The 26,986-nt window shown below is 41.4% G+C and overlaps 1 protein-coding gene across 2 annotated transcripts in view; it reads right to left on the reverse strand.

The window, feature by feature from the left end:
* FERMT1 (FERM domain containing kindlin 1) overlaps positions 1-26,666 on the reverse strand; it is a 47,838-nt gene extending 21,172 nt beyond the window's left edge. The window contains exons 1-8 of one of the 2 annotated variants that reach the window (XM_016937422.4): positions 26,410-26,666; positions 23,031-23,199; positions 19,548-19,781; positions 16,214-16,360; positions 14,042-14,255; positions 11,265-11,367; positions 1,467-1,574; positions 845-976 (exon numbers count right to left, since the gene is read on the reverse strand). In XM_016937422.4, coding sequence (XP_016792911.1) covers positions 845-976; positions 1,467-1,574; positions 11,265-11,367; positions 14,042-14,255; positions 16,214-16,360; positions 19,548-19,781; positions 23,031-23,181 — 1,089 coding nt within the window. In that variant the 5' untranslated portion in view covers positions 23,182-23,199; positions 26,410-26,666. Of the gene's footprint in view, positions 1-844; positions 977-1,466; positions 1,575-11,264; positions 11,368-14,041; positions 14,256-16,213; positions 16,361-19,547; positions 19,782-23,030; positions 23,203-26,409 lie in introns of both variants that reach the window. The other variant, XM_016937424.4, reaches the window with a different exon arrangement.
* Between the last annotated feature and the right edge of the window lie 320 nt (positions 26,667-26,986).

The raw sequence follows: 26,986 nt of genomic DNA on the forward strand, positions 1-26,986 counted from the left end.
AAGGAGAAAGAGATGACAAAACAGTTTTCTTTGTTTTATTGGAGGGTTTTTGTTTGTCTCCTGAAGTCAAAAGCATTCAGAAACTTTTTGCAATGTTCCAGAAAAAGGCCACAACTTTGGTCAAGTTTGTCTAGTTGAAATGGATGACAAAGTAAATAGAAATAAGGTTTTTATCTGTAAAGAAATTTCTTGGTCGGTCACAGTGGCTCATGCCTGTAATCTCAACACTTTGGGATGCTGAGGTGGGAGAGTCACTTGAGCCCTGGAGTTAGAGACTAGCCTGGGGAATATGGCAAACCTTGTCTCTACAAAAAATACAAAAATTAGGCAGGCACAGTAGTGTGTGTCTGTAGTCCCAGCTACTCAGGAGGCTGAGATGGGAGGACTGCTTGAGCCCAGGAGGCTGAGGCTGCAGTGAGCCTTGATTGCACTACTGCTTGTCTCAGAAAAAAGAAAAAAGGAAACAATTTTCTTTATTCTATTCTCACAGCTGCTCCATGTAATAGACAGGGTGGTATTTTCTAGACTTAAGTTTAGGGACCAAGTCCACATTCCATGCTAGTGAAGTGGAGCCCTCAGCAGTGGCTCCTTCACACCATGCCAACTTATCTCTAGGAAGAAATATAACACAAAAGTATTGTCATTAGTAGAGATGAAAATATAGTCCCTTGTGGAGCTAACCCATGAAAAGTTAGTTCACTAGGTTGAAGCTTGTTAGGTGAAGAGCATCTTTTTTTTTTTTTTCAAAATCAGATGAAATATTCTCTTCTAATAAAGAAAAGTTCATTTATACTTGTCAATCGGAAGAAAGCCACAGTTCTGGGTGATCAGAAAAAGTTCATACCAAAAGGCTGTCCGCTTTTCCACCTTCTAGGGTTACTTCCAAATTAGAAAGCGCCGCTTCTATTTCATCAACCTCGGAGTCGCCTGTAAAATCCTGTGTTTCAGCAGACAACGACAGTTTGCTAATGTGGTACTAAAATGAAAACAGAGGTTTTAGAAATGTTATAAACAGAAATGTTATAAATATAAATGAATCCATTAGCCATTTTTTTCTTTGAGGACTATTCCCTTGGAATACTGAACATCTCCTAAACACAGGTCTCCTTCCCGTGTGGGGAAAATGACATTTTAACCTGAATCGTTCTGAGGTTCATGGTTAGTCATGTTACAACTGGCTCTTTCTCATCACTGATTGTGCTCACAGTAGGGAAGAGATAATAATTGCAGGACTAGTGTCTTACAGAGGATGTGAGCGTGTGTGGATTATGAGGAGCATTTTAAATTAAAAATTTGTTCTGGTCTGAAGAAGAAAGCAAAATAAAAAATACAGAAAACAATTGCTCTCCTTATTTTCAGATATTTCTTCAAAGAACAAAAAAAAACTAGTATGAAGCATATGAAACTTCAAGCAGAACAAACTTGGTTTGTCTCCTTCCAGAGAAAAGGTACTGAAGTTCCCATACCTGTAGAGCTGCAAAGATCAACATTTCTTCCTCTGTGCAATCAATTTCTTCTAAGAGAATGGCCCACCTGGCTTGTTCATAGAGTTGGTTTATTCGGACAGCATCATACTAGAGACAAAAACAGAGGTGGGTGTGTAATGAGGTATATTTATATCCCACAATACAAAGATTCTGAAACAACTGAGGCCATTCTCTGTTAATCAGATGCAGCAAACTTCAGCTCAGGTAAATGAAAGGAATACTTCTATTGTGCCATATACTCAGCCCTTTTTTTTTTAAGTTTTTTTTTTTTAATTTTTTATTTGTTTGAGACAGGGTCTCACTCTGTCGCCTAGGCTGGAGTACAGTAGTGCAATCTTGGCTCACTGCAACGTCCGCCTCCTGGGTTCATGCAATTCTTGTGCCCCAGCCTCCCAAGTAGCTGGGACTACAGGCATGTGCCACCACACCTGGCTAATGTTTGTATTTTTTTGTAGAGATGGTTTCGCCATGTTGCCCAGGCCGGTCTCGAACTCCTGTGCTCAAACGACCTACCCATCTCAGCCCCACAAAGTGCTGGAATTACAGGCGTGAGCCACTGCGCCTGGCCCTCTGGCCCATTTTACTTCCAGGGCTGCTGCTGCTTCTTCACAACCCAAATTTGATTCCATTATTTTCTCTCTCTTTTATTACTACATATTGGTAGTAATAGTAAAAATGGTTTATATGATAAACAGTGTAATAAGTAAACAGTGTAATAGAAGGGACCCCCATGCTGATCTGCAAGCCCAGTGCAATCCCAAGCAGAATCCGATAGGATTTTTTTAATGAAACTTTATACAAGCTGATACTCAAGGCTGGTGGAAGACATAATGTTCAAATATTGCCAAGAAATTGAAAAAGAACAGTGTTGAGTAAAGCACTTCTCCTCCCAGACATTAAAACCTATTATAAAGTTGCAGTAATTAAAATGGTATGGTACTGGTGTAGCGATTGATAAAGTATCAATAAAGCCTTATCTAGAAACAGACTTATATATGTATATAAATTTAATATAAAATATTAATTTTATATTAAAATATAAAAATGACATTTTACACCAGCAGGGGAAGGAAGAATTCAACACTATAAACAATGTTGAAAATGCCTAGCCACTTGGAACACAAATTGAAACAAAAAAATAAATTTACACTATCCAAAAATATAAATTACAGATGGATTAAATAATTTAAACATATAAAACCACAATAAGATACTACTTCACACCTACTAGAATGGCTCTTATCTAAAAGACAGGTAACAACCAGTGTTGGTGAGGCTGTGGAGAAATTGGAGCCCTTGTGCACTGCTAGGTGTAAAATGATGCAGCCTCTGTAGAAAAGTTTGGCAGTTCTTTAAAAAGTTAAACATAGAATATAATCCATCAATCCTACTCCTGGCTGTACACCCAAACAAACTGAAAGTGGCATCCAAACACATACTTGTACAACAATGTTTACAGCAACAATATTCATAACAGCCAAAAGGTAGAAACAGCCCAGATGTACATCAACAGCAGAATGGATAAATAAAATGTGCTGTACACATACAATAGAACGCTATTCAGCCTTAAAAAGGAATGAAATTCTGGCTGGGCACGGTGGCTGACACCTGTAATCCCAGCACTTTGGGAGGCAGAGGTGGGCAGATCACTTGAGGTCAGGAGTTTGAGACCCGCCTGGCCAACATGGTGAAACCCCGTCTCTACTAAAAATACAAAAATTAGCCGGGCATGGTGGCAGGTGCATGTAATCCCAGCTACTTGGGGGAGGGTGAGGTGGGAGAATCACTTGAACCTGGGAGGCAGAGGTTTCAGTGAGCTAAGATTGCACCACTGCACTCTAGCCTGGGCAACAAGAGTGAGACTGTCTCGAAAAAAATAAATAAATAAAAGGAATTAAATTCTGATACTTGGTACAATATGAATGAAGCTTGAAGATGCTATGCTAAGTGAAATAAGCCAAATACAAAAAAACAAATACTAGATGACTTCACTCATATAAACTATCTAGAATAGGCAAATTCATAGAGACAGAAAGTAGAATAGAGGTTACCAGGGGCAAAAGAGAGAAGGCAATGGAGAATTATTGTTTAACAGGTACAGACTTTCTTTTTGGGATGGTAAGAAAGTTTTGAAAATGGACAGTGGCCCAACCTGGGCAATGTAGCAAGACTCTTGTCTCTATTTTTTTAAAAAAGTGGCTCTTGCCAATAGTCCCAGCGACTTGGGAGGTTGAGGCAGGAGGATTGCCTGAGGCCAGGAATTCAAGACCACCCTAGGCAACATGATGAGTCACTGTTTCTACAAAAAAAAAAAAAATTATCCAGGCATGGTGGCATGCACTTGTTCCAGCTACTCAGGAGGCTGAGGTGGGAGGATTGCTTAAGCCCAGGAGTTTGAGGCTGCAGGGAGCTATGATCACAGCCTGGGTGACAGAGAGAGACTATCTCAGAAAAAAAAAAAAAGAGAGAAAATGGATAGTGGTAATAGTTGCACAACACTGTGACTATCCTTAATGCTACTGAATTGTACATCTAAAAATGGTTAAAATGATAAATATTATGTATATTTTACAATAAAAAAATCAAAGAAAAAAATCCCAAATGTATACATGAATATTCATGGCAGTATTATTCATAATAGTCAAACAGTGAAAACAATCCAAATGTTCATTGATTGATGAATGAATGTAGTCTACATAAACAAGGAAATATTAGTTAGCATTAAAAAGACATAAAATATGATACATGCTACAATAGGAATGAATGAATGAATGCTGAAAATACTATGCTAAGTGAAAAAAATCATTCATAAAGTACCACATTTTGTGTAATTCCACTTATAGGAAGTTTCCAGAATAGGCAAATCCACAGAGACAGAAAACAGACTGATGATTACTCAGGGCTGGGAGGGTAGGAGGGAACTGGGGAGTGATCGCTAATGGGTATGGAGTTTCTTACTGCGGTGATGAAAATGTTCTGAAATTAGATGGTGGTTAATGGTTGCACAACTCTGAATATACTAAAAACCACTGAATTGTACATATTAAACAGGTAAATGTATGGCATGTAAATTATATCTCAAAAAGCTATTATAAAACAGCTAAACAGAAAAACCATGACTATTATTAGATGGACACATGAGGGAATACTTTCTGTAATCTTTAAATGGGGAAGTCTATTCTCAGCAAGACAAGAGGCCTAAAAGTTGTGATGCATAAGGCTGACTTGACAACCTAAAATTAAACATTTTTAATGGTAAAAAATATCCTAAAGAAGGTTACAAATTTATAAAATATAGGATACAGATTGAAAAAATATTTGAAATATTTGAATAATTTAAAAAATTTGTAATAAATATAAAAAATGATGTCCATCATATACACAGCACTCCTATAAATCATATGAAAAATATAAATAATTTAATAGAGTTTGTGGCAAATATATAAACAGGTAATTCACAGAAGAAAGCAAAATGGCCATAAAAACATTGGAAAAGATGCTCAATCTCACTAATTACTAGAGAATTCAAACTAAAACAAGATGACCTAATTTCCATTTTCCTATCACATCTACCTACATTACAAATACTGATAATGTTTGATGTTGGTGAGGATGTGGGGATATCAGCCCTTTCACAGATGCCGTTAGTAAAAAGGTAATTTGGTGATATAAAGCTTTTAGTATCATTTTGCCCTTTGATAAGCACATCCAGTGTTACTGTTCCAAAGAAATGCAGGCACTTGCAAGATACTTTTACAAGAATGTTCCGCACACTTAGGTCCTGATAAACTACAGTTTAGCCTTTCCTTTGATTTTTTTTCAGTGGTTAAAAAAAGTGAGTCTGACTTACTTATACTGACATGAAAGATAGCCATGATATGTTATGAAGTAAAAAGAAGCAAGCTACAGAGAAAACAAATGATCCTACTTATCTAGGGAACACAAAGTCTTGAAAATCTATTCAAAAATATGTTTGTAAACATGTCTAAAAAAGTCTGCAAGGATGGTTGGTCATGAAGCTAACTGTGGCTGCCTCTTAGGAGAATGGTCATGATACAGAACTGTTTTCCATTTTTACTCTAAATAATTTCTTTCTTATTATGTTTGTTTGTTTATTTATTTTTGAGATGGAGTCTTGCTCTGTTGCCCAGGCTGGAGTGCAATGGCGCGATCTCAGCTCACTGCAACCTCTGCCTCCCAGGTTCAAGTGATTCTCCTGCCTCAGCTTCCCGAGTAGCTGGGATTACACGAGCCCGCCTCCATGCTCCGCTGATTTTTTTTGTATTTTTAGTAGAGACAGGATTTCACCATGCTGCCAAGGCTGGTCTCAAACTCCCGACCTCAGGCAATCCACCTGCCCCAGCCTCCCAAAGTGCTGGGATTACAGGCGTGAACCACTGTGCCCGCCCTATGTTTGAGTTTTAAAAAATTAATTTAATTGTGGTAAAATATATGTAACATAATATTTACCATCTTAACCATCCGCCTACTGTTTTTTAGAGGCAGGGTCTCACCCTGTCATGCAGGGTGTAGTACAGTGGTGCAATCATAGCTCACTGCAGCCTCGAACTCCTGGGCTCCAGCAATACTCCTGCCTCAGCCTCCCTAGTAGCTGGGAGTTCCCTCTCTGGAGGACTGTTCCTATTTCTCCAGAGACAATGCTGCATCACAATGTTCCAGATCTTTCACAGGTCATTAACAGGCATCCTATAGGACTTGCCCCCAATACCCCCACCCCGAGAACTCTTTCAGTGGGTTCTCCAGTGACTTAGAAACAAATTTTTTCCTTGGTGGGGTTGGCTACTCATACCCTCTCCTTGGCCCTTTTCTTTGCTTAATTGAAAATAGAGATGGGCACGGTGGCTCAAGCCTGTAATCCCAGCACTTTGGGAGGCTGAGGCAGGAGGATCTCTTGAGGTCAGGAGTTTGGGACCAGCCTGGCCAACATGGTGAAACCCCATCTCTACTAAAAATACAAAAATTAGCTGGGCGTGGTGGTGCATGCCTGTAGTCCCAGCTACTCGGGAGGCTGAGGCAGGAGAATCGCTTGAACCTGGGAGGCAGAGGTTGCATTGAGCCAAGATCGTGCCACTGCACCCCAGCCTAGGTGACAGAGTGAAACTGTGTCTCAAAAAAAAAAAAAAAGAAAGAAAATAGAAACCTCAAGCTGGAAACCACATGAGTTCTGCCACCTCTCCACTCCTTCACTCCTTGAATCCGTTTCTCCCTGTCTAGTCAGTTCAGTAAACCCTCCACCCTCGTCCGTCATTCCAACAACCAACAATAAAAATAAATAACAAAACCTACTTAGCATAGTTTTCTTGCTCTTTCTTAAGAAGGGGTTACTATTTAGATCTAATTACTTAAGATTCTCTATTGGCCCAGGAGCAGCTTTCAGTATCTTCCAAGCCTCTTTTTAGAACAGATGTGCTTTTCCTGTACTGAACACTAAAATACTACGAACTATCAGAGTTCTAAAATGTGTTTTTTTAATTCACAAATTTTGAACACATTTAAAAAGGGGCAAAAGAGTATATGATAAATGAATTCATTATGAATGAATTTGAAAAGGACAAAAGAGTGTTCAATAAAAAGTTAGTCCCCCTCTCTACCTTGTTCCCTGGAAATGGTAGTTTCTCTATGAGCTGTTTTGCATCTTTTAATAATGCACCTGGAGTCTGTTTCATATCAAAAAAGAGCTGATTCATTCTTTTTAAAAACAATATGGTATGAATGTATCATAATGTATTTAACCAATTCTGTAGCTATGGACATTTAGGTGGTTTCCAGTCTTTTCCTAAAACAATATAATAACCGCCCTTGTATACCTACATGTCAGTTTGCATGTGTGAGTATAACTGTGCTATAAACACCTAGGAGTGGATTTGCTGAATCAAAGCTATGTAGAACTGTAATTCTGATACTGCCAAATTGCCCTCTATAGACTAATTTATACTTTGACCTGCAAGCAGTCTATGACAGAGCCCATTTCCTGACACTCTTGCCAAGATAGTATGTGAAACTTTTTGATCTTTGCCACTGTAAAGCATTGTAGTTCATTTTCTATGAACTATATATTTACATCCTTTGCTCATTAGTCTACTGGGTTGTTGGTCTTCTTATTACTGATTTTTAGGAGCTCTTTACATATTAGAGAAATTCATCTTTTGTTTGTAGTATGTGTTGTAAAGACTTTTACTTTGTTATAGTTTTTTTGTTTTTTTTTTTTGGCCAGATGTAAAATTTTCATTTTTTATTAAAATGTACCAATCTTTTCTGGATTTTTCATTTTTTGAGTCTATTATTATTATTATTATTTTATTTATTTATTTTTTGAGACAGAGTTTTGCTCTCATTGCCCAGGCTGTAGTGCAACAGCGTGTGATCTCGGCTCACTGCAACCTCTGCTTCCCGGGTTCAAGTGATTCTCCTGCCTCGTTCTCCCAAGTAGCTGGGATTGCAGGCACATGCCACCATGCCTGGCTAATTTTTGTATTTTTAGTAGAGATGGGGTTTCACCATGTTGGCCAGGCTAGTCTCGAACTTCTAACCTCAGGCGATCCACCCGCCTCAGCCTCCCAAAGTACTGTGATTACAGGCATGAGCCCCTGTGCCTGGCTGAGTCTATTATTTTTGAAATGTTGAATTCTAGCATTTTACATATCTGAGATTTTAATCAGCGCCTGTTACTAAGGACCTGTGGCCAGTATGAATCTCTCTGAAAGCCAGAGAAGCTCCCTAGTCCTCACTGTAGATTTTAGTTTCTACTTGTAGGGTGCCTTGTAAATTTGCAGTGACTTCATGGGTGCTCTTTCTTCTTCTTAGATTTGATTATAGCTGCCACGAGAACACAAATTACATCTTAAATTTCTATATCCCCCTATTTATGCAGCACAGAGTAGGAGTCTTAAACTTGATTTTATCTATAGCACTCATAATTTTAAGAGAGGGGGAAGGGAATACTGCCATAAGTACTAAAGTGGTTGAGGCTCACAGTGTCCTCCAATGCCATGTCCCACTATCCTGAGTCTTCCTGTCACCTTTGGGTTGACAGTTTCTGTGTGGCTGTTAGATTCAAATCGGTTTCACTTTTTAGGCTAAGAGGGAGCTCCTCACCAATTAAACGGGCAGAGGCTGGAGGCCAAACAGCCAGAGACAACAGCCCTTGTGACCCTCAGCTTCAGTGTCCTTGTCCGCTTCTGGAGTACGATTCGTTTAATTTCTTCCACTTTTTAGACAAATACATATGTAACCCTGATCCTCTATATTTATACCAGTGATCTGCCATTATCTGGCTTATTTGACTGTGAAGTCACTTACATGTTCCTAATGGTTTTTCAGGGGGCAGATGACTCAGCTGCATTCTTATTAGCTCAAGCTTAGTTCTGAAGCAGGGGATTGAATGGGGGAGTCTCTTGGCAAAGAAACTGCTGGAAGGGTCCCCAAGGACCCTATGAGTCCTTGGGCTGAGTGATCCTATCATCCATCAGGTGCCTGAACTGGGAAAGCCTGACTCACAGCGTGTGGGGTGAGGGGCAAAGAAAGTACCAGATGCAGTCTCTGTCTCCAAGGACTTGATTGTCTATTTGTAGAAAAAAATCCACAGATGTGGTGTGATTAGAGGCGTGAGTCCTGAAATTGTACAGTACTCAGCTGTGGTTCAGAGAAGGCAAAGGCCCATGTGACCGAGAGTAGAGAAAAGCTCCTTTCTGGAAAGAGTGGAACCTGAATGTGGTCTCAGAGCAGGGTTCTGATTCTGGGGTTCTCGGATTTGGAAGTTTGATTATCAGGTGGTCCACAAGCTTGTATGAGGAAACACAACCTCTCCAATTGCATCGACTTCGAATGGAAATTTAGCATTTCCTCTCAGGATGCTAAACCACAGCATTGCAGAGTACTTGTCACTCTGTGACCACCAGAATCAAGATTTTGTTCCTTCTGTATGCCAGTTGTTGCTGCTGTCTTCAAGCAAGGCTCACCCACATCACTACTTTGAAATTATGGTGGTTATGAGAACTACAAATCTTCTTTATTCAATTAACTAAAAATATATTACTATATACATTTTCAGAAAGGGTTTGGCTACTACAGTTTAATGTAACTGTTTCTTTTTGTAGTCCTATGTATTTTATCTCATTAATTTGAAAACATTATTTTAATATACAACAGTTTTGAGTTCTCAGTACCCAGCTTAGTTCTTGGCCTACAGTAGTTGCTCAATAAATAAACACACAAACAAACAACAGATGGGGCACAGATTTGAATAGATAAGATGGGACCAAATTACTGACTTAGTAACTGGAAAATGCATGGGCATATTTTATGTATGTGTTATCTATTTTCAGAAAAAAATGTAAGGCAGTTTATTAGAATAGATGGCATACAACAAGATAGCTTAAATTAAGAGTTAAGCAAGGAAATGCTAAAGTTGAGTCATGAATGAGGCTTAAATATAAAATCACAAAAAAGTATGGATTTGGTTTTAGCAGGCAATGAAAAAACAAAAACAAAAACAAAAAACCTGGACAGTTGCAAATTCACAGTAGAGTTAAAAAAAAGCCAAGCCAATTGCGTAGGAGAAGCAGTACAGTAATTTCTCCTGGAGATTTTATCGAAGAAAAGCCAAAATTTGCCCTTTTGCCATGATTGACTTATGCATTCCAGACACAAGCTTGGTCCACAGGATAAAAATCAAGGACTGAGCAGGAAGCTCTCCTTAGAAATGACAAGGGACAAGGTTTGTTTTGAAGATGTCAGTTGGGGAAACGGTGGAAGCTGAGGTGAGCCTTTGCAGACCAGACCTAAAGTCAGGACCAAGGAGAAGACAGTGCCTCTTACAAGAGGTGGAAACGCTGGTGTAGATGAGAAAGGGTCTGTACAGAAAGGCTGACCAAGGCAAGCTCCTCCAAGTGTCTGGCAGTAAATGGAAAAGAGCAACAGGCACAAAACAGTGATGGGAGCATGCAACACAGTGACCCTGCGCACTCAGAGGACCAGTCATCCAGTTTATATCGTCGACACTGGGCCATTGTACCGCTGACTCTCAGCTCTTCAAAAGGGCTCATCAGAAGCAAGGAAGAGGCAGAAGTTCAAAGGACTTATCTCACCCCTCATTTGTTATTCTAATAGACTTCAGGGGGAGATGTGCAGTGATAATAGAATTGGTGACCAGCTGGGTGACGAGGTGAGAAAAAGGCATTACATAGATGATCCCTTTCCCTCAGTTCCAAAGAGTAAGCAAGCACTGGAGTGCGGAGTCCTGTGTGCACCATCATGTGATCTTAGCTTGTTCATGGGAACCTGCCTTTAAACCTGACCTCTGACAACTCCTTTCCTTCCTCAGCATTAAGAACTTCAGTTCTGGCCAGATGCGATGGCTCATGCCTGTAATCCCAGCACTTTGGGAGGCCGAGGTGGGAGGATCATGAGGTCAGTAGTTCGAGACCAACCTGGCCAATATAGTGAAACCCCGTCTTTACTAAAAATATAAAAATTAGCTGGGCATGGTTGCATGAGCCTGTAGTTCCAGCTACTCAGGAGGCTGAGGCAAAAGAATCGCTGGAACCCGGGAGGTGGAGGTTGCAGTCAGCCAAGATCATGCCACTGCACTCCAGCCTGGGTGACAGAGCAGGGTCCATGTATCAGTCTCACCCTGCAGGGCTAAACAGGTGATCACACAAATAAATTCATCCTAATTTTCATAAGCAAATGCCTCCATTTTATCCTTTCATGCATTCATATTAAAAAGAGAAAGACAAAAGAGAAAAAGTTGCTTACTTTAGGATTCAAGTCGAAGAAAGAATAATATTTAAATCGTAAGAGCAGCTGCTCATCCTCTTGGATGCCTTGTTCCATAAGGGAGCGTGAGGAGTCTAGCCAACTAGAAAACGACAGCATGAGTTTTAGAAGCCAGTCAATTTTACATATATATCCATTATATTATTATGTCATATATTATATACTACATATATATATCCTTGAACAAAATCAGGGTATGTAATACAGACTGAGTATCCCCAGTTTGAAAATCTGAAATTCTCCAAAATCTGACACTTTCTGAGCACTGACCTGAGGCTCAAAGGAAATGCTCACTGAAGCATTTTGTTTTGTTTTGTTTTGTTTTTGAGCCAGAGTCTTGCTCTGTCACCTAGGCTGGAGTGCAGTGGTGCAGTCTCGGCTCACTGCAGCCTCTGCCTCCCAGGTTCAAGCGATTCTCCTGCCTCAGCCTCACGAGTAGCTGGGGCTACAGGTGCATGCCACCATGCCCGGCTAAATTTTTTATTTTCAGTAGAGAGGGGGTTTTGCCATGTTGGCCAGGCTAGTCTTGAACTCCTGACCTCAGGTGATCTGCCTGCCTTGGCCTCCCAATGTGCTGGGATTACAGGTGTGGGCCACTGTGCACGGCCTCGCTGAAGCATTTTGAATTTCAGAATTTTGGATTAGGGATGCTCAACTGGTGCGTATAATGCAAATATCTCCAAACCTGAAAAAGTGCAAAAAACAAATTCTGAAATTCAAAACACTTCTGGTCTCAAGCATTTTGGATAAGGGATACTGAACCTGTATAACAAAAAACCAGTAAGCACATAATAATAGCTTATATTTGCATTTTATCTTATAGTCTTCAAAGTGCTTTATAGATTTTTTTCTCATGGATACTCTAAAGTAATCCAATGAAGGGGCCAGGGCAGTTCTTATTATCTCAGCTTTGTAGACAAAGAGACTTAGTCTGAGTGACATTAGATCATCCTTAAAGATCACAGGCCTCAGCCGGGTGCGGGGACTCATACCTGTAATTCCAGCACCTTGGGAGGCCAAGGCGGGTGAATCACCTGAGGTCAGGAGTTTGAGACCAGCCTGGGCAACATGGTGAAACCCTGTCTCTACTAAAAACGCAAAAATTAGCCAGGTGTTGTGGCACATGGCTGTAATTTCAGCTACTTGGGAGGCTGAGGCAGGCAGGAAAATTGTTTGAACCCGGGAGGTGGAGGTTGCAGTGAGCCGAGATCATGCCATTGCACTCCAGCCTAGGCAACAGAGACTCTGTCTCAAAAAAAAAAAAAAAAAAAAAAAAAAAAGTCACAGGCTTAGTTATGGGGCCAGCTTGAGAATCCATATGTCCTGACTACCTGCACCACTTCTCCTTTTACCAGATGGTTTGCCCCAATGCCAGCTCTGTATTACTGTCTAGAACTTTCTGCAATGAGAGAAATATTCATATCTGTGCTGTCTGATGCATTAGCCCCAGCTGAATGTGGCTGTTAGTGCCACATTTTAATTTTAATTAATTTAAAATCCTGTCCACATTTAGATATCCACATGTGGCTAGGGGTTCCTGTACAATGCATAGTAGAGTTCTAGAGTTGAGAAATAAAAACTGGGGAAAGAGGATGACCAACACGAAATCACCATCCTAAAGGAGTTGACAGTCTGCTGGGGGAGACCAAGCCTCAAATAAAGGGACAATGTGATGTTGGAGTGAGCAAAGTGTCAGGACAGAGCTACGAGGAGGGGGCCGATCTTGAAGGTAATACTTGAGCAGGAGACAGCATGTGGTTGGGCCTTAAATGACAGGTAGCGACTGACCAGTTGGTAAAGGGGAATGGTCCTGGAGGTGAGGCAGTGACAGAAAGAGTGAGTGTGCACCCAGGCGGCACGGGGCCATGGGAGCATGGGAGGACGTGGAGACACCTGTTGGGGCCAGACCTTCTAGGAAGTTGAATGCTGTTGTCGAGTTTGACTTTATCTGGTAGGCAATGGGGAACAACAGAAATGGTAGGTTCAGAAATAGTTTGGGTATATTTTCTGAGACCATTTCAAACAGAGCTCAAGGAACTTGCTCATTAGAATGCCTAAAGAGAAGAGCGACAGCTGGGCGCGGTGGCTCATGCCTGTAATCCCAGCACTTTGGGAGGCCAAGGTGGGCAGATTACCTGAGGTCAGGAGTTCGAGACCAGCCTGACCAACATGGAGAAACCCAATCTCTACTAAAAAAATACAAATTTAGCTGGGCATGGTGGCGCATGCCTGTAATCCCAGCTACTCAGAAAGCTGAGGCAGGAGAACTGCTTGAACCCAGGGGGGCAGAGATTGTGGTGAGCTGAGATTGCGCCATTGCACTCCAGCCTGGGCAACAAGAGCAAAACTCCATCTCAAAAAAAAAAAAAAAAAAAAAGAGAAGAGTGACATTCTACAAAAGACAATGTAAGCCTGGTGGGTCACCTTGGATTTACCCCACTGGCCCATGAGGACCAATGCACTTATTAACTACCCTACATCCCATAAAATATACTTTGCATATCTGTAGTGGTAAAGAATTAGTATTCACAGATAGTAAATCTACTGAGTTACCCAAACATGTAAATTTAGGCACACTTTAAATATACTGAAATGACCAAAGGCTGAATTTTTCCCCTGTGTTGCTAAAATCAGCACTAACTTTTGCAAATAAAGTACAATCCCTAGGCCTACCAACTTGAAAACGAAACGTGACATCCCATCTCTTACTGTGTCGGCACTAGCTCAGGGAGAAGTAAAAGGAGCTGTGTCCTTACCCTGCATTGAGCTTGGCTTTATCAACCAGAGACCGAGGCTGGTACATATCCGCAAGTGCTTCTGGGGACTGGGGGGGTTGGCTGAATGCGAGGATGCTGCAGTTTTGTTCCGTCAAAGGGCTGTCACTGAACCAAGTCATGGTGGATGATGCTGGTGTTCCATTGATGGGGTCATATATAGGGGTCATGGTTTTACTGTATAAACCAGGACTTACTGCAAGGCAGGGGGAGCAAGAACTATGATATGAGAATCCAGGGATAGAAATCTTCAGGAAAATATTAACATTACTTACACTAAAATGAGTTTTGACTTTAAATTTGGCACCATTTAAAATAATATAAGTCAAGCTGGGCACTGCGGCCCACGTCTATAATCCTAGCTACTTGGGAGGCTGAGGTTGGAGGATTGTTTGAGCCTAGGAGTTTGAGACCAGCCAGGGCAACATAGCAAGACTTCATCTCAAAAAACAAACAAACAAACAAAACCCAACAAATAATATGGATCATGATGGTACAGAGATTAGTAATACACAGGTAATGGTCTTATCTGTAAATTCAGCTCCTCAAAATACTCGGAACTCAAATATGTAAAAGCCTTCAAAAATCAACAGGGACAAACATTGGGGACCACCTCTTTTCTTTCTTTTGTTTTTTTAGACGGAGTCTCACTCTGTCGCCCAGGCTGGAGTGCTGTGGTGTGATCCTGGCTCACTGCAACCTCAACCTCCCAGGTTCAAGTGATTCTCCTGTCTCAGCCTCCTGAATAGCTGGAATTACAGGCATGAGCCACCACACCTGGCTAGTGGAGACCACCTCTTTTCTAATAATTCACAGTTTTCCTATTTAAGTAGGAGTCTTGGTACTATTAGAGAACTGGAGACCTCATAGAATGCATGTACCCAATATGTTTCAGATAGCCCCTTAAACAAATAGCAGGACTTGCCAATGTTAAGAATTCAGTAGGCTGATGATTTATAAATCAGCTGGCTCTAATTTGTACAATTTGTTCTTGTCATTGGAATACACTATGCAAGAAAGCCCTCAATCTTGGCCAGGTGTGGTGGCTTATGCCTGTAATCCCAGCATTTTGGGTGGCTGAGGCAGGCAGATCACTTGAGGCCAGGAGTTTGAGACCAGCCTGGCCAACATGGCAAAACCCCGTCTCTACTAAAAATACAAAAATTAGCCAAGTGTGATGGTGCACACCTGTAATTCCAGCTACTCAGGAGGCTGAGGCATGAGAATCACTTGAGCCCGGGAGGCAGAGGCTGCAATGAGCCGAGATTGTGCCACTGCACTCCAGCTTGGGTGACAGAGCGAGACTCTGTCTAAAAAAACAGAACAAAACAAACAAAAAATGAAGAAAGAAAGCCCTCAATCTTGCAAGCAAGCTAGAGATTGGATTGTTTTGATATAAAAAGAAAAGGATGCTTCTCCTCCAGAATTTTCACCTGCCCTCCTCTTGCATGCCCCATAAAAAACTGAATTCAGGAAAGAATCACACAATGATAGAATCATGAAGAGAGAAGTGTATTTGAGTGATTTAACTTATCTTTTTTCTTTTCTTTTTTTTTTTTAGACAGGGTCTTGCTCTGTCACCCAGCCTGAGTGCAGTGGCACAATCTTGGCACACTGCAACTTCCACCCTCAGGGCTCAAGCAATCCTCCCATCTCAGCCTTCTGAGTAGCTGGGACCACAAGCGTGCAGCACCATGCCCAGGTTATTTATTTATTTATTTTTTTGTATTTTTAATGGAGATGGGGTCTCACCATATTGCCCAGGCTGGTCTCAAACTTCTGAGCTCAAGTGATCCACCCACCTCAGCCTCCCAAAGTGCTGGGATTACAGGCATGAGGCACCGTGACCAGCCACTTACCTTTTTTCTAAATATCACTCTTTTATCCCAAATTTGTGGTCAGTGGTACTAAAATTTTGCATTCATTGGCAACATCAGATATACAATTCAAGTAATGAGTTATTAAACATGCTTGATGAAAAAAAGTCTGAAACACATTTCTGTTAATTCTAAACTTAACTAGATAGCCTTTCCTCATCACATCAGTTCTGCAATTTTATTTCTCCTTTGTTTGGTGGGGGTGGGAGGAGAGATATATTTCTCTCTTGAGTTTTACTGTACGTTCAAACAACAAAACACCTGTAACAAGTCTTACCTGATGAACCTGAAGCTGTTGGAGAACTCTCCAGGTTTAGAATATCTTCAATTATGGGTTCCTTATTATTTTTGTCTTTTTTCTTCTTCTTCTTAAAATAGTCACCAGACGGCTTTAACAAGGAAAGCTCTTCTGATCTTCTAATATCTAGAAATAAATATTTTTTAAAAATGAAGAAAAAGTAAAAAGAAAACTCCTTCTAAGACTCAGGTCATTTTGTGCATTTAAAATCATTTCTCAGGAAATTTCTGAAAAGTAAATGGGACTAAACTGCATCCCTTTTGAAGAAACAGAAGGGGAAAGGGGAACAGAGACCTCCAAAGTAGGTGGGGGGAGAAAACAGTGGAGGGAGATTCAGTCTAGTGAAATTTCTAGTTAGAAAAATTATTATAAAAATATTTCAAATGTATCTAAAGCAAAGGGAATGGTATAATGTCCCCTTCATGGGCTCCCCAGCTTCAGTCATTACTAGCATTATGCTATTCTTGTTACCTATTTACCACCAACTTTACCTCCCTCTCCCCTTTCTTCCTGATATGGTTTGGATGTGTCTCCACCGAAATCTCATCTTGAATTCCCACGTGTTGTCAGAGGGGCCCAGTGGGAGGTAATTGAATCATGGGGGCAGGTCTTTCCTGTGCTGTTCTCATCATAGTGAATAAGTCTCATGAGATCTGATGGTTTTATAGGGTGTTTCCCCGCACAAGCTCTCTCTTTGCCTGCTGCCATCCATGTAAGATGTGACTTGCTCCTCCTTGCCTTCCACCATGATTGTGAGGCCTCCCCAGCCATGTGGAACTGTAAGTCCATTAAACTTCTTTCTTTTGTAAATTGCCCAGTCTCAGATATGTCTTTATCAGCAGCATGAAAATGAACTAATAGACTTTCCTTCCTTGCTCCCTCTCCCTTTCCTTTTTCCAGTTTTTTAAACAACCAACAAAGGTCCTGCTTCCTTTTTTCTTTATAGATCACAGATCTTGAACGTCTTTCTTTTACACATTGCCCATCAGCTCATTTTATCCCTGTGGCGACGCCCTCATGCCCTGCCCATTTCTTCTTGGTCCTCACCGTTTCAGCACACCTGGCTTCTGGTGGAATCTAGACCATGCATCTTTCTGCCAGAGGCTTTGCTCTGATGGCTCACCAGGGTCTGCACTGCAACAGCCCACACATTCAGGGAATTAACGCTCCCCAAGAGCAACCTTCAGTGACGATCCAGGGTGCTGCATAAACATCCTTACCCTGAGGCTGTGTCTACACTGTCTCCCAGGGGTCACCAGCTGCTGAAGTGTAACCTGATTGGTGACACTCTTCTCTTTTCAGTCTTACTTCCCTGTCCCCAACAGTATTTCCTGGCATCACCTCCCAAATAAACTATTTGTACTTGAATCCTTATCTCAGGGTCTTCTTCTGGGAACTGAAACTATGATAATCCCCATTTCTCCCATTAATCAAATATATTTATAATTGCTGATCAGAATTGCCGATAACCTTTAACTACACTAGTGGCTATCATTCCAGGTAAAAACCAATTAATTTGGACTTTTAGTTTCTGAGCAGCTTTGTTGAAGGTAAGTGCACTGATTCCATTAAGTTCTCTCATCATTTCGTTCATATACTGCTCAGTGCTGAGACTGAGCCTAGCAGTTTAGCTTGACTCTCCCCAGCAGCCAAGGATTGTCAGGTTGCAACACACCTGTGACCATTCCAAATGCATAATTTATACACAAACTCGGTCATGAATAAAAAATTTCACTGTGAGCACTAAAAGCAAAACAATGAAACAGAAACACCTGTATCTTCAAGGTTAAGATTTGTGTCTTTTCTGTTCTTCAAGGGAAAAACCACTAAACTGCTGCATTTGATTTCACTTCAATTGATAAGATATAAAATGCAATGATTAGAAATGCCACGCTGAGCCTTTAAAACTATTACAAAGAGATGATCAGGAAAAGAGAACATCTGACTGCTTCTGTTTACTTGAAAACTTTACATTTTTGGTCTCAGCTGTGATGTGTGCTTCTAGTCCACTGTGGTGTATGCAATATACTATTTTATGTAATCATTTACTTTGCTTTCAAATCCTCATTAGAATATTACCAAAAACACAAGGTGTCCTCATGCTTGCCATTTGCACACCAGGGACAAGACTGCAACTTACATTCTGTAATGAAAGTTTCCATTCATTTGTTCACTCAACAGTTATTGTATGCTAGGCACTGTGACTGGAGTGAGGAATGCAGAGATGCTCAGGAAACGGTTTCTGCTCTCACCCTACTTCATATACCATACCAGCCCCCACTGCCCAACCCTGGCATTCCCAATCCTGCTCATACTTTTTCTCTTTTTTGGGGTACTATCCATCCCATTTTAACCTCTTATATTCTTTTTTAACTTGTTACATTTATATTTTAAAATTTGTTACATTTATATTTATTGGTTAGTGTCTGTCTCTGCCTGCTAAAATGTAAGCTCCAGGTGGCAGGGATTTTAGCTCTGTATTGCTACTATATCCCTAGCACTCACCACAATGCCTGGGACACAGTAGGTGCTCAATAAATATTTGCTGAATGAGTGAATAGTTTATGGTTTAATGGGAAAAATAGATTAATCACTATATATCACTATATATTATCTATTCTGGGTTCAAATGTTGATTTTTGGTTTTGGAACCAATGAATACACCTGTAATACTTTCAAAAATTATAAAATGAGAATATCTTCATGGGGTGTTTCCTTCCCTTTATGGAGTTTTATAAAGAAAAATTGGTTTGGGTAGTGTTGTCTTTATGACTGTTAAATTATAGGATACCAAATCTATAAATAATTAGGTTTAAATTCACAATTAAGTGTACTTTTCTGCTTAATCACTTCATAAGTGATTTTTATGGGCAGAGTTATTTACTTGAGCCAGGTCTTAAGCAATTAAGACTTTGGAACACCATTATCTCAAAAACAATAAAGACACATAGCTCTATGGTGATTAAGTATTTAATACCACTCTTTTTAAATCTTAAATACTGTACAATAATGTTTGAGTATAGCTTGGATCAATAAATTTTGGGGGTCAATCTTAATGGTTTATCTTGTCTATTAACAAATCTCTTTGGAATAGTTTTAAGCTTTGTGAAGATGTACCTGATTTATGCCAATAATGTTCCACTTGGCTTAACTCCACTTAAATGGCTGCAATACCCAGAAGGGCTTAAACATGTGCTTCCTAATAGGTGAGTGTTCTGTAGCAATTGCTTGAAGTAGGCAGAATGCACACATAATTTTCCTGTCTACCTTTGCAAGAGTCTACAGGGCACAGGGGCCTTTCCTGGGTACTTACTCAGGATTTTGCAGATATCACTGACAGCTTTAAAAACCACAGCTGAGAAGCTGACTCGCAACCTCACCATCTTCAAATTCGGCAGGCGAAGGCGCAGCATTTTATGCTGAGGGGTGAAGAGAAGCTTTGCATCTGCCTGGACCCCATATTTGTCCAGGGTCCAGTGGGTTTTCAGAAGCCAGCAATGCTTCTGTTCCCACCAAAGAGCAAAGTCTGACCAGTCTTGGGATATGTCTGCAAAAATGAAAGCACAATTACGTAAAATGAGAGAGGGCCCAGCTTGGAGGGTCCTGGAGCTGCAGAGTCAATTTCATTGTGTGCGAAAATGGAAACCAACAACTGATCTCCAGCTCCTCATGGCCTTTTACAATTCAAGGCTCTACAACTTTTGGCTTCTTTCCAAAGTCTCCAGGGAAAAAATAGGGCCTGGGATGGCATTAGGAGAAATACCTAATGTAGATGACAGGGTTGATGGGACAGCAAACCATCATGGTACATGTATACGTATATAACACACCTGCATGTTCTGCACATGTATCCCAGAACTTAAAGTAAAATAAAAAACATTTAAAAAATTAAATCAAATAAAAAAATTTAAAGATAAAATAATTAAAAAAGAAAAAGAAAAAATAATAGGGTCGGGTGCTGTAGCTCACACCTGTAATCTCAGCACTTTGGGAGGCTGATGCAAGCGATCACCTGAGGTCAGGAGTTCGAGACCAGCCCGGCCTACATGGCGAAACCCTGTCTCTACTAAAAATACAAAAATTAGCCAGGTGTGGTGGTGGGCACCTGTTAATCCCAGCTACTCCAGAGGCTGAGGCAGGAGAATCACTTGAACCCGGGAGGTGGAGATTGTAATGAGCCAAGGTCACACCATTATATTACAGCTTGGGCAACAAGAGCAAACCTCTGTCTCAAAAAAAAAAAAAAAAAAAAAAAATAGGGACTAAACCTTACCATCATTTACATTTAGATACTGTGGAGGAAAAGAAACATAAAAATGTGTTCACAATGAATGCTAAAGTTCTCTTCGCTAAAATCTCTCTGTGCCATGGCCCTTTCTGAGAAAGCATCTGACTTTGTTTAATCAAGATTATTTCTCTTATAGAAATGTACCCTTATACCACTGTGTCACAAGGGAGTAGCAATAGCCTCCAATCAAAGTCCACACAGAAGTACTGTACAACTGACATTTCATTCTTCTCAGTAATGTCCAACTCTTTATCAGTACCACCATATCCAAAGTGTCTAAACTGAAGTCAGAGTTAAAATATTTTCTCCCTCTCAATGTTAGCACCAATGTCAATCTTTCCCCTCCTTTAACGTTGGCATTAAAATAGAATCTTTACCCTTCATCAATATTGGAGTCAATTTTCAATCTTTTATTTTGCAAAATGAAGAGCTACCAGTATCTTTGTTTTCTTATTTTTCTTTAAATGATTTTTTCTTTCTCTTTTAAATTAGAAACTCTTTTTTTTTGAGACAGAGTCTCACTTTGTTGCCCAGGCTGGAGTGCAGTGGCATGATCTCGGCTCACTGCAACTTCTGCCTCCTGGGTTCAAGCGATTCTCCTGCCTCAGCCTCCCGAGTAGCTGGGATTACAGGTGCGCACTACCATGTCAGTCTAATTTTTTTTTTTTTGAGATGGAGTCTCACTCTGTTGCCCAGGCTGGAGTGCAGTGGTGTAATCTCAGCTCACTGCAACCTCTGCCTCCCGTGTTCAAGTGATTCTTCTGCCTCAGCCTCCTGAGTAGTTGGGATTGTAGGCACGCACCACCATGCCCAGCTAATTTTTGTATTTTTTGTAGAGATGTGGTTTCACCATGTTGGTCAGGCTGGTCTCAAACTCCTGACCTTGTGATCCACCCACCTCAGCCTTCCAAAGTGCTGGGATTACAGGAAATTTTTGTATTTTTAGTAGAGGTGGGGTTTCACTATGTTGGCCAGGCTGGTCTTGAACTCCTGACTTCAGGTGATCCACCCACCTCAGCCTCCCAAAGTGGTGGGATTACAGCCATGAGCCACCGCTCCCAGCCAGAAAATGCTCCTCTTAATGCTGTTAGTAGAAGCATAAATTGGCACAACTATTTTGGAAAACCTTATGAATCAGCATTTTTTTCTCTGAACTATACCACCCAACAGAAATGATCACTGAAAGACAGGTGTTATAGCAGCTCTTTCTGTAAGTGCATGAAAATGTACACAACCCAAATGTCCATTAAGAGGTAAATGGATAAATAATTGTGGCATATTCATACAATGGAATATTATATGGCAATGAAAATGAACCAAAACAATATGCAACAGTATGGATAAATCTCACAGACATAATGTTGAGTGAAAGAAAGTCAATGTGTAAGAGTATATCCTTTATAATCTCATTTGTATAAAGTTCAAAAGCAAATGATTCCTGTGGTGTTAGAAGTCAGGACAGTGGTTACCTTTGGTAGTGGTGACTGGGAGGGGTCGGGGTATGGGGCTTGGGTGGGGAACAGCTGACGTTCTATTTCGTGATCTGAGTGGTTACAAGACTTTGTGAAAATCCATTGAACTGTTTATGATAAGTGAAGCCTTGTTTATAATAAGTGAATTTTCTGTATGTATATTATATGTCAATAAGGACTGAAGAAAAAAACTATCTCGCTAGAGCAAATGAAAAGCCCGCATCTAAGGCCTTAAATAGAAGGTAAAAGAAGCACAAAGAAAGTAGAATGTTATTAAATTCTAGGTTGATAATGTTGACATCTGACACGCTACAAGGTGAAGAGTGTAACCCTGAAGATTTCTTTCTTTGTTTAAACAGGGAGCATATAGTAAACGGTGGATAAGTGTTAAAAAACTCCTCAGCACCAATTTATCACTAAGCTCTCAAGTATTAACAGAGAGTTAACCGAGTAGTCTAATGCCAAGCTACTTAAAGTCACATTAGATGTCACCGGTGGAATGGGTCCCATCCCTGTTGAAGTCCAGCATTATACCTACTGGGAAATTTAGCTTGCCACCAAAGACTCAAGGTTTTTTTGTTTTTTTTTTCCCCCCCGAGACCGAGTCTTGCTCTGTCACCCAAGCTGGAGTGCAGTGGCACGATCTTGGCTCACTGCAACCCCCGCCTCCCGGGTTCAAGCGATTCTCCTGCCTCAGGCTTCCGAGTAGCTGGGATTACATGCACCCACCGCCACGCCAGGCTAATTTTTGTGTTTTTAGTAGGGATGGGGTTTCGCCATGTTGGCCATCCTGTTCTTGATCTCCTGACCTCAGGTGATCCGCACACCTTGGCCTCCCCAAGTGCTGGGATTACAGGTGTGAGCCACGGCACCCAGCCTGGGCTATTTCTTTCTCTCCTCTGGGATGAGGGGTGGGGGATTGCTCTCCAGGGCATTACAAGATAAATGATCAGAAAAACCTAGACCGGCCATTAGTGGTGATGCAACAGAGACAGGGTTTCTAATACAGAGAAACCATAAAGCAAGAGTAACTTACTGATCTGTTCTACTAACTTGAGCATCACTCCCCCAACATGAAGGTCTCCAGATACTCTCAGTGTGACGTCTTTCTGCTGCTCTTCATTGGGATGGTCAACGCGGACCACAAGCTCCCAGGAAGCAAATGTAAAGTCAGTGGATGACAGCATTGTGGCAAATGCTGGTGTCTGCTGAACACAAAGGCAGACATAGATTGGAACGTGGGAAGGAAACGGGACTTGTCAGCAGACTTGCAGAGCAAAATTTCTTTTTTGCTTTGTTTTTCATTGTAACCTCCTCTTCAAAACACTCTGCAAGGTTCCCGGTGCTCCAGATATCAAATTTGGCATCTTAACTTTAAAGACAAAAAGTTTTATAAAAATGGTCTCAAGTCATCTAAATTTACATACTTCATTTTTCCATTCATCCACTTCTCCAAGACCACTTGGCTATGTATTTCCTTTGTCCACCCAATGCTTCAATCCTCATTTTCTCTCTGTTGACTTCTTTTGACCTTCTCTCAACTATTCTGGCAATAGGCAATCTTCCATATTATCTTTTAAAGAAATCAATTTTATTAAGGTATAATTTGCATGTAATAAAATGCGCAGATTTTATATACTATAGTTCAACATATTTTGTTGTATGCAAATTATACTTCAATAAAGTTGATGTTTAAAAAGGATGCCATTAAAGCCTCTTACCTTTAATATCTTTAACATATGTATATTATTACATTCCTCCTACAAAAATGTATATCTTCCCGTAATAAAGCTCAAAAAATAAAAAAAGCCAAATAATTCCTATTTCAGTCATTATAATATATAGTTTTACCTTAAATGCATATAGATACAGGTCATTAATAATTATTGCCATGTATTTGATTTACTTATTGTTCTATGCCATATAAAAATTGATTATAAATGCACCAATTAAAAATTTGGATACATCTTTGGCAAAAGATTTAAAAACAGGAGTAACAGATATAAAAAGCTCACTCTTCAAAGTACAGATAGGGGTGTGAATTTCAAACCCATAGTTTTCCCCTCATTGGAGAAGCTAGCAGGAAAGAACGTTCACAACTGAAATGTTTCAGGGGGTAACTGGAACACTAGAATCCAAATTGGCAGAACTGAAACAAAACTTGAGATGTCAGTTCTCTTACTTTTAAACAGAAAGAAATAATGCTACTGCTCCTGGCTGTTTTAAACATTTAAAGTAAAAATTATTTAAATGATAATGAGTCTTTTTCACTTTACTATGTAAAGCCAGCTTATGAGAAATTCATGTCTTCATAAGGTCTATTTTTAAGAAACATCAATGCACTCAAACTCCTAAGAAAGGGCTTCTCTGAGGGTGTACACAAATCCCCCAGGGATCCTATTAAAATGCAGATTCTATTCAGCAGGTCTAGGGAGGGGCCATACATTTCTTAACAGGCTCCAGATGTTGCTGGTCTGTGGGTATACTCAGTTCTTCCCTTCAACCTATTTAGATCAATATTAAACCAGGGATGATGGTAATATCCGAGGAACATTACTTTTAATAATAATTAAACAACCAGTGTCATATCTGTTCTGCATGTTCATTCGAAACGACTCATTTGTAAGCATAAGAGAATCTCAAAATACACTATACAGATAAATTGAATACTGCAAATCTGAACAGATTTAGGACAGATTTTATGGGTGAGGATGAAATTTAAGAGTTCAGAAGTAGCTCCTTATGTTTTTGTTTTGTTTTTGTTTTTTTGGAGATGGAGTCTTGCTCTGTCACCCAGGCTGGAGTGCAGTGGCATGATCTTAGCTCACTGCAACCTCTGCCTCCCGGGTTCAAGCAATTCTCTGCCTCAGCCTCCCAAGTAGCTGAGATTACAGGCGTGTGCCACCACACCCGGTTAATTTTTGTATTTTTAGTAGAGACAGGGTTTCACCATGCTGGCCAGGCTGGTCTTGAACTCCTGATCTCGTGATCCACCTGCCTTGGCCTCCCAAAGTGCTGGCATTACAGGCGTGGGCCACCACGCCCAGCCGTTCCTTATGTTTCTATAGTCAGAAGCATGCAACGATGCAATGCATCTCCTCCCCACGCACAGAGATCCACACAGAACCCTCTGCATGAGGAGTGCCATTCAGTGACTGCATTAGGCCTAACTGCTTGCCTCTGTCATCATCAGCTTCAGGTATCATTTATTACCTACTGACTGTATGATGTGCTCTGTGTTAACTCCTGTCTTCTGTTATCCCTTTTTCATCCTCTCAGCAATCTCATTTAGAAATGAGGAAACTCAGCCTCAGAGAGATGAAGCAAGTTGCCTGAGGTCACACAGCAAGTTAGATGCTGGAGCCCAGGTGGAAATCCAAGTCTGCCTTTCTATTTCAAACTCTTATTCACCACACTGGGAAACCACTTTGATAATGTTGCAATGCCAAAATGAAAGAAAACTCCTCAAACTACATGAACTAAATTCTCAGTAGCCTTTACTAAGCATTTCTATCAACACAAATCTTGCGCAGTGAGGAGACAAAAGATGCCCCTTCATCGTCAAACTCATAACTTGGCATTGAACTGTTCGACTTTAAGATCCTTACAATTTCTTAAATGCTATAATTGTGAAGTCTAGTTATTTAAAATGTTTTGTATATAAAGAAAATAACTTCTAAAGGTGATTCCTTACTGCTTATTTCACTGGGCAATCTGATATAAGGTCTTTTCCTAACTTGGGTGATCAAAACACTACTCATTCAGGCAATAGATACTGATTCCCCTTACAACAAAATGCAGGCTAAAATTAGCCAAGCTGGTTTTCCTGCATTCCTTTCCTATCTTTCTGTGCCTTCATTTTTGAGTGAACGTCTAGTCTGCAGCAAGCTGTTACTTGTCAAGGATAGCAGCAAACTTCAGCCGGGAAAACGCATCTAAGGAGACCAAAACAAGAAGCAAAGTTACTGGCAGAGTGCTCAACAGCCCTTCGCAGAAAGTCAAAGAAACGAAAGCAGGGAAGGAGGGATGGAGGGATGGAGAGCAGGAAGGAGGAAAGATGAGGGGGAAACAGTCCCCGACCGTTCCCCTGGAATATCTGAAGGTGCTTGGTGTTCGAAGGCCACCCGACCTGTCTTTTGCCAGCTCTGCAGGATCCTGGGGCGGATGTTGGGTGGATAAAGCATGCCCCTTACTCCCATTAAGGCAGCACCTGCGGCTGAACTGAAAGTTTATTTTGCGGCCAGATGCGTAGGGCCGGAGAAGGTGGTCACATCCAGACGAAATTATTTTCAATCAACAGCTATTTAAGTACAAGAGGCTGCAGAAAGAAAGGGGGTAAGGGGGCTCAGGAGCCACTGGTGCCCATCAAAGCCTCCCCACCTCTAGCTCCCCAGCCCTAGCTCCGGAGCACCCACCTCCTTTCCAGGAGCCTGTAGCGTCCAGCCTCGCAGTCGCGCACGTGGAGAGCTGCGTCCCTACAAACTACCCCGGGCCGAGCCGAGGAGCGGGCGCTGGCGAAGTGGGGAGCGGCGGGCGCCCAGTGGCGGCGGCTGCTCAGCTAAGGCTGCGGCAGGTGAGGGCTGGAGCCAGGGCGAGCAGGCGAAGCGGCCTCGGGACCTCCCACGGAGGCTCGGTGCCTGCCCCCAGCCTGGCGCGGCGTGCCCGGTGCACTGCACGGCCCCAGCGGCCCGGCTGAGGGCAGCGCGCAGCGTGGCAGGCGAGGGCACGCCCAGCCCCGGGCCTGCTGGGTCTCGCTCCCGCGGAGAGGAGGCGCAGTCTGCAGATTTTTAAGGGCAAAGGGTGGCCGAAGGGCTGCGCAGCGGAGAGAAGGCGGCGAGAACCCGGGGCGCACGCTCAGTATCTGCAGCTCCTCTTGCGATGTCTCATCCTGACGCTTTAAGGCCGCCTCCAGTTTCCCTGTTCCCCCAGGCCCGCCGGGGACTAGCCCAGATGATTAAAGCCGCGCCACTTCCCCTCCTTTCAGGCATACCC

The sequence above is a fragment of the Pan troglodytes genome, chromosome 21 (assembly GCF_028858775.2).
Source record: "Pan troglodytes isolate AG18354 chromosome 21, NHGRI_mPanTro3-v2.0_pri, whole genome shotgun sequence".
Taxonomy (NCBI): Eukaryota; Metazoa; Chordata; class Mammalia; order Primates; family Hominidae; genus Pan; species Pan troglodytes.